An 11,722-nucleotide genomic window follows, 5' to 3' on the forward strand; every position below is an offset into this window, starting at 1 on the left:
CCTYGGGCTTTATCAGGCGGGATTTGCAAATCTGATTGGCCTATTCCTTAATTCATGTTGCAAGAATTTCCCCCACAGATGTCCCACAGAACAGACGTGGTTACTACTCTGACTTAGATACGGTCTAAACCCTCTATGAATGTATATAAATGTAATGTATGTCTTTCAGTTCGTCTTTCTAGAAGGCAGGGCACATTGAAAATAATAATTGGAACTAATAAATATTTTAACGACATACTTCTGAGATAATGTCCGTGTGGTTGAACTGTTGGAACCAACACGCCACTGTGAAGCCGTGGTTTCCTGGTATTACAGGAAAACAACTATGAAGTTTCCTGGTATTACAGGGCTCAATCAAAGAGTCCTCAGTCAGTGGCGGGGGCTTCTTGATATCACGTCATACGACAAATTATTTGACATGCTTTTTGATTCAGGGTGAATCCAAGTCCGCTTTAATAAAAAGTCATTATGACTATTTGATTTCAGAAGCTAGTGATAGAGGATTTTCGACCAGCAGACAATTTCGTTATATTTGGGTAGGTAACAAGGGCTTTTAACCATAATGCTTTATAGTGTACACACTATTGTACTTTGATGGTAAACTATTGGTGGTGAGTTTGTTTGTAAAGAAAGAGTGTTATGTTTAGCTTTTATTTTAACAGAAGACCACTCCACTCCCTGGAACTGAAAGTTGATCGTTTTATGAAATCGCAGTAATAGCCAATGCCTGCTAATGACTACTCTTATATTGACACACAGGTGAATTAATTGTACATGAGTATATTAAACATGTAAAATAGGCTAGTGCAAAGGTTGTCTCGGTACTTGCTTAGCTAGTACCACTTCCTCGGATTCGATCCACATCTGACGCGAACTCGGGACCTCAGCCTTCTTCCATTAAAAGAACGGTCATGTTACCTCAACAGCTAGCTAATGAAGCGATGCAAGCGGGACACCTAGGCTAAGGAGGAAGTTTCACACATCTCCATGTGCCACGCTAGCCACTATAACATGCCTGGCTTACACTCTTTATAAAATATCAGGGGCCTCTTTTATCAACATTGCTAGAAACTATTCTAAAATACTACTTATGAACGGAATGTAGAATGTTCCTACGCATAGAAAAAGTGTGATTTGTTTATTTATTTTATATAAACAAATCACACTTTTTCTATGCGTAGGAACATTCTACATTCCGTTCATAAGTAATATTTTAGAATAGTTTCTAGCAATATTGATAAATGAGGCCCCCTAAAAATATATATATATATATATATATATATATATATTAATTAACCTTTATTTAACTAGGCAAGTCAGTTAAGAACAAATTCTTTGGCGAACGATATCTGATAAATCAATCTGTACTTTCTGTAAAAAGTACCACCGGTCTCTAAAAACGCGCTCTGCGAAATGCAGTGTGTGCCTGATCTTCTAACAGCGCATGATAAGCCATCTCTCATTTGATTTCCATTATCTCAGTCTTTTATAGTATTTCTACAATGGTTTAACTTTAACACTTGCCTCTAATTTAACATATTACTYTACATTATATGGATTATTATCATAAAAAATGCACTGATGTGGTCAAATTATATATAGCCTGTCAATATGTGTTGCATGAATTCACAATTGAAATACAATTCAATCGAAAAATGATGTAATTATTCCTCGGAAKAATTTCACACATTTCCAACATATATTTTCCACACGCTTGACAAGCAGTTCCCTTAATCCACCACTTGGCACTGTGCCACCGCATGTTTATGGCTGTGCGTAAATTTACTCAGTCACACTCAAGCAAACMTTCATATTGATAAATCTCACACTTTGCGTGGAAATTATCCCAAGCATGGTTTATGCACAGATTMGTGCCTGCACATGGTTGATACATGAGGCCCCTGAAATTCATGATGTTTAAATGTATGTAAGTAATACATGGATATCCTAATAGTGAAAAAAATCACATAAACGCTCAATAATATATCTGATTTTGTATTTATTACTCAAACGTATTGATGGATTTGTGTTTGGTGAATCATTTATTTTTGTGAAATATGAGCACTGAAGCTTTAATCTGACACATTAGCGGAAATATGCATGTATTTCTTTACATCCACATCCAGTTCTCAGTCAACAATGAAAGTGAACTGCTGAGGAAATCATAAGGGAATGTAGTATTTCATTATGCATTAAGTTTTCTTAGGGAGTTGAGAAAATTGGGTAGGATTTAGACATTCCCTGTCTTTGGTCCACACTCCAGTCCAGTTGGTGGCGGTAATGCACCTTAAAGTTGGTTTCCAACCGCCATAAAACATCCACAGAAGATAAACAAAGAATCCTGTGTTTTGAAATCTGACTACGCTACAGTACTGTGACAGCTGTGAATCGTCTCATCTCGCTAAGTTATCTTATAYGGACACGTTACATTAGCTAGTTGCTTTGGCACTTGTCCACAATGGAAGAAGCAGGATACACAAGCCATGGCTTCGGCTACTTCAGGTGCAACCTTTACCCTATTTTCTTTATCCCACTTTCTGACGTATTAGCTTACTAGCTAGCTGCTAGTTCCACACCAGTAGACATCTAACGTTAGTTAGCTAGTTGGCTAGCGACATATGGCGCTGTCCGGTCAGTCTTACGTTTTTAGGGGTAATGGCCTGGTCCTACCTAGCCTGGTCCTACCTAGCCTGGGCAGCTGTTAGTGGGTTTATGATGGAGATCCATAAAGCCCACCAGCGTCTGCCCAGACTAGCCTGGTCCTAGATCTGCCTGGTGTGTCAATGTGCCCACAGGAGTTGGCAAGACAGTACAAACAGACCTTGGACCAGGCTACTAACTGTCCCCTGTAAGCCATCTGTCATATAACTAAACAAGTGCCTAAGGTAATGTCGATGACGTCCACAGGTTCTATTCACTTCTTCCACAATGATTTTTGAGGATGAGATACTAATGAAAGAATACCTGAAGATGATGACTGATATGATTGTGTTGTGTGCCACCCTGGCCATCTCCCTCTTCTTCTGGATCATTTCCATCACAGCCAGCACATATTATGGTAAGACACACTTGTGTGCACATGCTCACACACACCTTGTCAGTAATGTCCAGTGTTTTCCCTACCATTGTTGGTTTATAAAAAGTTTGTTAACCCTTTAAAATATATATTTTTCTGCATAAATGTGCCCTAAAATGTAATCAGATCTTCATCTAAGTCCTACTCCTAATAATAGATCAAGTTAATCTGATTAAACAAATAACACAAAAACAATTGTACTTTTGAATTTCTTTATTGAGAAAATTGATCCAACATTTCATTTCTTTGTGGGAAAAAGTATGTGAATCTCTAGATTAATAAGCTCAAAGTGGATTGAAGTAGTCAAAAGTTTAGTATTTGGTCCCATATATAAGTAAGTATAGAAGATGCTTCAGAACACTTCTAAATTAATCCTGATAGTGCCATGATTAAGAAAAAAACACGAATGAATCATGAATACAGATGAGTGAGAAGTTTAGAGGCTGCAAAACATGCTCACATGCTCTCACCGTTACCTGTAAGAGGGGAGTACATGTTTTGTTGCAGAAATAGAGACAGTGCTAAAGGGTGGAAACCTTCTCTCAACACTATATAAACAAGATGGGCCCCCCTTTCTAGTTCTGTTGCCCCCCCCCCTCCCCCCGCCTAGCTCTGTTGCCCCCCCCACCTAGCTCTGTTGCCCCCCTGCCTAAAAGTGAGAGGCTTCTATTCACCTCATTCCAGAGTATAGACAAGGAGAGCTGGTTTCAGTAGTAGATGTTTGTTCAAGAGGAGGAAGCACTGCTTGATGAAACACTATTATCTAGAGCTATAACCTAATTCAATGCGTACCTGTGTGTATAGCTGAGTCCTGGACCTTCTGTCATTCCAGGCACTCTCCAGCCGGTGTCTCCATGGCGATGGTTGTTCTCCATCCTGGTTCCTCTGACTCTCACCACACGGGCCCTGAAGAAGAGGAGTCTGGACCACAGCGGCGCCCTGGGAGGTAAACAAACATTACAACAAGAAATCAATGAATCAAAATAAAACCTTCCTGCTCATGAGGTTTTCTATGACTTCCAGCTAAGAAGTGCCTGTGTCTTCACCTTGTAGTTCTGTGTGTTTAATCAATCAAGACGTGTTATGACAGCCTCAACTCCATTTGAATTCCCACGGATGTGTTGTGTAACCAGCAGCACGCCCCTGCACTTACCCAGGCCTACTTCATGTAGGAATTCAGCAGGGAGTTACAAGGAAATATGTAGCAAAGGAAAAAGGTCACTTATATGCAGATATTTAATTTAACTAGGCAAGTCAGTTAAGAAAAAAAATATTATTTACAATGACGGCCTAGGAACAGTGGGTTAACTGCCTTGTTCAGGGGCGGAACGACAGATTTTTACCTTGTCAGCTCAGGGATTCGATCCAGCAACCTTTCGGTTACTGGCCCAACGCTCTAACCACTAGTCTACCCTGCCGCCCCAATATGACAAATATGGGAAAAAATAGTTGTTGTGTGTTGATGCAATGTCTTCCACTATATCCTCAATCCCTCATGGGACCAGCTGCTTATCTATTGGTCCTGTGGTGACTCGCCTACTCAGGAATGGAAGGTGCTCAACCAACAAGTCTGAACAATTTACCACTGCTGCCTGGGGGGGTATTACTTCCAGACTGAAGTACAGTCCTTCAGTTTCACCAAGTCTGCACACGGAATAGGAGCTTCCCTTAAACAGACTCACTTGGCGGTGAGGACTCTGGAGGACTGCTTTTCCTTCTTAAGGATTCGGACAGGATCAGACTTTGACTGTAAACGGGACAGGTTTTGACAGTTCATATTATGGAAGAGGATCTTCTGAATGATAACTGCACAGCGGATAATCTGCCCTTGTACACATTTTACGCCTCTGTGATGATTGTGGAGTTCAGCCTGGCTCTGCCTCTTAACCTCTCAGTGCTTTACCTCTTCATCTTCAAGCTGGAGTTCTGGAAACGGGACTCCAACAACCTTTTCCTGTTCAATCTCGTGTTGGCTGACCTTCTTCTGCTCGGCTGTTTGCCGGTGAACACGTACAACTTCCTTCACGGAGAGCGGCAGAGTGTGGACAGAACCATCTGCAAAGCCATGCTCTTCATGCTGTTCCTGAACCGAGGCGCCAGTATCGGCTTCCTGGCRGTCATTTCACTCGATCGCTACTTCAACGTGGTTCATCCTGGGAACAAGGACGTTGTCCTCAAAAAGTCCCCTCATATATCTGTCATGATCTGGCTAGTACTGCTCCCTTTGACAATCCCCACCATACTGAAGACTGGCTGCTGTAGCAGTCATGGGGACGTCACTGACACTCTGAGAGAGGTTGTGTTCTTCACCCAGATTCTCATCCCTTTCTTTGTGTTGGTSTACTGCACGGTCCGCATTGTCAACAGACTCAAAAAGAAGACAGTAGGTGACACGACCAAGCTGCGCCGAGCAGTGTTTCTGGTCACCTCTGTCATMCTGGTCTTTTCTTTCTGTTTCCTGCCTTGTACCATAGCTAGAATTGTTCTGTTGATTGTCAGAGCCATGGATTTACAAAATGCTGAGAATATAGCTGTTCAGGTCTATGATGGTTTCATAGTTTTTTCCCACATGGATTGTCTAGTGGACCCAATTGTTTACTGCTTAAGCAGCACTAAGTTCAAACGCCTCTACCTGAAAACGTATTGCCCCTGTCTACTGAGAAACAACACAGAAACGGCTGAAAGAACAAACCCAACACCAACCAACTTAAATCTAAAACGCAACAACAATACACTGTAGCTAGTAGGTAATAATGCTTCTGGGTGTGGGCGTGGCCACAGTTTTTAAAAGAGTTTCTTGCAATTATACACTTTCATGGGGCTGAGAATTTTTGGTATTTAAAAAAAAAAAAAAGATAATTTCCTGGAATTCTACACATTTTGCCATGYCTTATGCCGTATAACTAAAACGTTCTTAAAACAAATCTATTGGGGCCCCATGCCATGACATTTTTAACATTTTAGATTCTCTCTGACTGTCTAGTTTTTATTTTGGTGATGGTTAGTTCTCAAAGATGARCTTATTTAAAAAGATATAGCTCCATTATCTTTTCGACATACTTTATATCTGGGTTTTAGTCGTTTWAAGTTCACACTGAAAACGTTTTTACCGTATTCATATTTATTTTGGTGTGGCGGCCCGCCGCTGCTAAATGAATGTAGGGGAAGCACTGGCATGTTCAGCTTTTGTTTGCCAAATCAGACTGTGATTCAATACTGGTTTCTGTTATGATCAGTCATCGGTTTCTTTCCCCTGTGATGTCATCATGTTAAACAGATCATCATGATGCTGTTACTAATTGTCTGGGTCAAATAAATATTCTCCACAAATGATGCTCCCATAAAAATGATTGTTACTACTACTACTACTACTACTACTACTACCACGACAACAACAACAGCTGATAAGAGCTACCCCCTCCTCCCTTGGAGAGGTAAGACCACATTATATACTACTACACCACGTGACTACAATACTACTAGTAGTGGACTAACGACACGCATGATAAGAGCTACCCTCCTCCCTTGGAGAGGTAAGAGCCATTATAATACTACTACACCACTACTACACTACTACTAGTATATAAACAGCTGATAAGAGCTACCCCTCCTGCTATTGGAGAGGTAAGGACCACATTACAGTTGAAGGTCGGGAGTTTACATACACTTAGGTTGGAGTCATTAAACTTTTTTTCAACCACTCCACACATTTCTTGTTAACAAACTGTGTTGTTGACAAGTCGGTTAGGACTTTTTCTGTGTGTGACTGACACAAGTCATTTTTCCCAACATTTGTTTACAGACAGATTATTTCACTTATAATTCACTGTATCCAATCCAGTGGGTCGAAGTTTACTACACTAAGTTGATTGTGCCTTTTTAAACAGCTTGGAAATATCCAGAAATGATGTCATGGTTTTAGAAGTTCTGATAGGCTAATTGACATGCATTTGAGTCGATTGGCGTGTACCTGTGGATTATTTCAAGGCCTACTTCAAACTCAGTGCTCTTTGCTTGAACTCATGGGAAAATCAAAGAAATCAGCCAAGCCTCAGAAAAAGAATTGTAGATCCAGCAGTCTGGTTCTCTTGGGAGCAATTTCAAACACCTGAAGGACCACATCATCTGTACAGGCAATAGTACGCAAGTATAAACACATGGGACCACGCCGCAGTCATACCGCTCAGGCGGAAGGAAACGCGGTTCTGTCTCCTAGAGATGAACAGTACTTTGGTGCCGAGAACGTACCACAATCAAATGGCCGACAACTAGCAGGAACTGTCAAGGGAGCGATAGGACATTGTGAGGCTGAGCGTGGATAAAAGCGGTACGAGTAATATTACTATTTCACGTAATATACGGAGTAGTCTGTATAGTGACATAACCTGGAAGGCTCCTCAGCAAAGGAGGATAGAGCCACTGCTGCAAAACGCCATGTAAAAAGGCCTGACTAGGTTTGGCAATGCGCTGTGTGACAAAATGATCGTACTTTTGGAGAATGTCTCTGGTCTGAATGTAACACAAAATAGCAACTTGTTTGGCCAGGAATGACCATGCGTTATGTTATGAGGGAAAAATGGGGAGAGGCTTGCAGCCGAGAAACATCCAGCTGTGAAGACACGGGGTGGCAGGCGACTCATGTTGTTGGGGTGCTTTGCTGACAAGAGGAATGGTGGCCAGCTTCACAAAAGATAAGATTTGGGCATCATGAGGTAGAAAAGTTATGTGGTGTTTAATAGTGAAGGCAACATCTCCAGGACACAGTCAGGATGAGTTAAAGCTTGGTTGAATGGGTCTTCCAATATGGGCGTGATGACCCAGCATACTTCCAAATTATTGTCGGATTAAATGTCAGAATATTGTGAAAAACTGAGTGTTGAATGTATTTGGGGCTAGGGGTGTTGTTAAATCCGCTTCCAGACTGTATTACTAATTACTGCCGGAGTGTGGTATGTAGTATACTAGTAGTACTAGTACAACGGGCTGATTAGGAGCTACCCCTCCTCAATTGTGAGAGGTAAGGACACCACAATTATCTACTACTGACTGACTGCACTACTGGACTAGGCTATGCTACTTACTAACCACGCTCACTTGGTGGAATTGAATAAATATTGTGTTTTTATATAGGTGAGAGTGATTTGTATTAAATTCTAATTATGAAGCATACTGTATCCTTCTGCATTTTAGCGTGATGTCTATAATCACTGTATAATATTGATTCGTTAGTCTATAGGGTATGTATGGCATTGCGTATATATTTTCAGGTAATACTTTATATCGTACTGTAAGTAGATTAACTATTTCAAGTATGCTTTGCTCTGCTGTTATTTATTACTACTATTTCAGTTTTATCTATATATGTACTAGTTTATTACCTCTATCAGTATCTATATATCTTAGTGGTGAATATGTATATGAAAATTTAGCTTACAATTCGGTCTACTTACCATGTTTGGGGCAAAGATCGTATTTGAGGTGTCAGTCACTTAATGCGATTTTGAAATTGGCACGTTTTATCCCTCTTTTTAACACTAATATGGATTGGACGGTTCTCGCGCTATGGTAATGTGACTTCACTAGATGCATTTAGGTAAGAAACGGAAGGGCCTGGTATTATATAACATGCACAAATCGCTGAGGAAGTATAGATATGATATAGCAAAATGATTGTCAAGGAAAATCACATTGTAGGATTTTGTAATGGAATTTATTTGGCAAGATTATGGTGGAAAGTAAGTTTTGGTTGGAGCGTACCACAGCAAGACTGTTCTGGCTCTCCACAGACATTGTAATTCTTCTTTATAAGGAGGCTCGCTTCTGTCCTCCTTCGTTACCTGTGTTATTAATGGCACCTGTGTGTTTGAGACTTGTATTCAGTATAAAAGACACCTATCCAACCTCCAAACGTCGACACTCCAAACTCCACTATGGCAGACCAAGGAATGGGTCAAGGATCACCAGAGATACAAAATTGTAGGACTGGCACCGAGGCTGGGAGACTGACATCGTGCAATAGGTAAGCAGCTTGGGTTTATGAGCAATCAACATGTGGGAGCAAGTTAGTTAGGAAGATGGAGACATACAAGGCCGACTAATAATCTGCTCGATCTGGGTCCACGCTAAGACTCACCCAGTGGGGTCAAGAATGGAATGCAGACCGGGTGAGCAAAATCGCAGAACCACACGGGGGACCTAGTGAATGACCTGCAGAGAGTGCTGGGACCAAAGTAGAAAGCTACCATTCAGTAGACAACGGGAGGCGCGGAAGCTGCAGGAATGCTGCAGTGCCAGGAGGTGTCCCTGCTTAGCCAGTACGATGTCCAGGCCCGTTGAAGGTTTGTAGAGAGCATTTGGAGTGATGTCGAAGAAGAGTTGGTGAGAATGTCGATAATGGTCAATATGGAAACAGGAGATATCTGTCTAGTTGTATCTTGCCGGCGCGTTGCCATCTGTTGCTGCATCCTGATAGTCTGCCAGTCCCTGGATGGCAAAACTAGTCATGGGGTGGCGGTTTGCCCTCCAGACGTGAGCGCGTTGACATGTCAGGCCAGAGGGGGTTCAGCGATCTTGGTTTGCATCAGGACAGAGAGGAGTGCTGTGTTGTGTTTCATGGTCTGAGAGTCTTTAGGTGCTTTTGGAAAACTCAGAGGGGCTGTCATGATACTTTTTACTGGTGAGTTGACTATGTTAAATCAGGTCTATTGATAAAAAATGCTCGTAAATGAGAATTTGAAAAATTCTAAACCTGTTTTCGCTTTGTGATTTAGGGTATGTGTGGTGGGTATATTTAATGTTTAAATCCATTTTAGGATAATGTGGAAGAAGTCAAGGGGTCTGAATACTTTCCGAATGCACTAATATAATACTGTTAAGTATACAGTACTAGTCAAAAGATTGGACACCTTCTCATTCCAGGGTTTTTCTTTATTTTTACTATTTTCTACATTGTAGAATAATAGTGAAGACATCAAAACTATAAAATAACACATATGGAATCATGTAGTAACCAAAACAGTGTTAAACAAATCTAAATAATATTTTAGATTCTTCAAAGTAGCCACTCTGGAATGAGAAGGTGTCCAAACGTTCTGAATATCTCAGTGTCCAGTATGAAGGAAGTTACATGTAGTTTCGTGAGCCAACGCTAACTAGCATCACCCATATACTTCCAGGCAATGTGCTATCTACATCTAACTTCCTTTATACTGGACACGGAGACATACAAATGTTATCCGAGAGTTCATCGGACTCTGGGGAAGTAGATAAAGGACCTCATTGCCAGAATCCCAAGTATCACTTTAACCTTAGGGGTCTCTGTTGGCTGTTTTAATGCTATGATTCATTCTAAGATGCATTCCACACAGTTCCAGCAGCCCCAGGCGTACGCGTGTGAGGAGAGTGGTTGCTCCTGACGCCAGTCACACATTAGCCAGGCCATCAGCAGTCCTCGTGATGTAGTGATCTGGATCTGGGAGGAATTAATTAGTCACCATTGTTTTAATCAGGGTCTGGGCTGAGTCACATTATTCAACTGACTGAAGCAGTCTATTCATGTACTAATTGGTACATTCCACAGCAGAATAGCCCAGAAATATTTTTGGTATAGCAGATTGTTCTGGCAATTCTCACATAGAATCTGTGAGGAAGGTCATTTTGACATTTGTATCACAAACTATTTTTGAGAAAATCATGAGGGAATTGTTCATTTTAGGCTCTTTTTAAAGCTATACATGCCTCCTGTAAGACCCTATGACCCTTACCTTACATGATACAGACAACATCTTGGAGTCAATATACTCATTATAGTGTCCTCTCAAATATGGAGTACATCTAGATTCAGAAATAAGTGTTACCACATTTACTTTACCCAACATAACAAAAAATATGAATATTAATTCAACAATATACTCTTCAAAGATGTCAAATTTCAGATTGGATTCTCTGGTACTTTAAGATATAACCCATTTTATACATAGAAATGTACATTATAGGTCATTAACCAATCACATGATTGCACATTCAGCAAATCACCAGCAGAGGGAGTTCTTTTTGAATCCATTTTCCCATTCACTGTGTTAGTGGTGTTCATAAAATGTACCATAACTTAAATTATCAGAGAGCCCACTCTGGTAATGTGATGTATTTGTAGAGTATATTGTTCCAAACAATGTCTTAAAATGAACTAAATAAAAAATAAAGAAAAAATTCAGAAATTTATATGAATATTTAATGTTTAATAAATGAATGTTAAAAAAATAAAAAAATGTATTTCATAATCAAGACATACTCCATATGGTACACTATAAGGAGTATATTGACGACAAGATGTCTGTATCGTGTACAGATCATAAGGTCTTACAGGAGGCATATATACAGTAGGTCTAAAAAGGGCATAAAATGGCCACTTTCATCAGGATTTTCTCAAACATTATACGGCGAGAGTAGATGTTCTGATAAGGTAGTTAGACCTAGTTTGTAACCTGGTCCCAGATCTGTTAGAGCCAGCTCCTGTGGCTGTTGTTATGTCAAACAAACACGTGGTCGTAACAACGGCCAAAAGAGTTGGCTATAAACAAGTACAAACAGATCTGGGATCAGGCACGTGTGTTAGAGTTGCATTGTTTTCATGCTCTTGTTCCCTGT

At 40.5% G+C, this 11,722-nt stretch overlaps 1 protein-coding gene and 1 long non-coding RNA gene across 2 annotated transcripts; both read left to right on the forward strand.

The window, feature by feature from the left end:
* Positions 1 to 2,318: 2,318 nt before the first annotated feature.
* Positions 2,319 to 4,040, forward strand: LOC112077411 (uncharacterized). The gene is made up of 3 exons (XR_002895414.2): positions 2,319 to 2,502; positions 2,908 to 3,058; positions 3,909 to 4,040. It is a non-coding gene; the product is annotated as an uncharacterized lncRNA (long non-coding RNA).
* A 251-nt stretch (positions 4,041 to 4,291) lies between these two features.
* On the forward strand, positions 4,292 to 6,406 carry LOC112077410 (12-(S)-hydroxy-5,8,10,14-eicosatetraenoic acid receptor-like). The gene has a single exon (XM_024143929.2). It carries the CDS (start codon positions 4,857 to 4,859, stop codon positions 5,814 to 5,816), a length of 960 nt encoding a protein of 319 aa, XP_023999697.1. The 5' UTR covers positions 4,292 to 4,856; the 3' UTR covers positions 5,817 to 6,406.
* The last annotated feature ends 5,316 nt before the right edge of the window (positions 6,407 to 11,722 follow it).

Source organism: Salvelinus sp. IW2-2015, unplaced genomic scaffold, assembly GCF_002910315.2.
Source record: "Salvelinus sp. IW2-2015 unplaced genomic scaffold, ASM291031v2 Un_scaffold4537, whole genome shotgun sequence".
NCBI lineage: Eukaryota > Metazoa > Chordata > Actinopteri > Salmoniformes > Salmonidae > Salvelinus > Salvelinus sp. IW2-2015.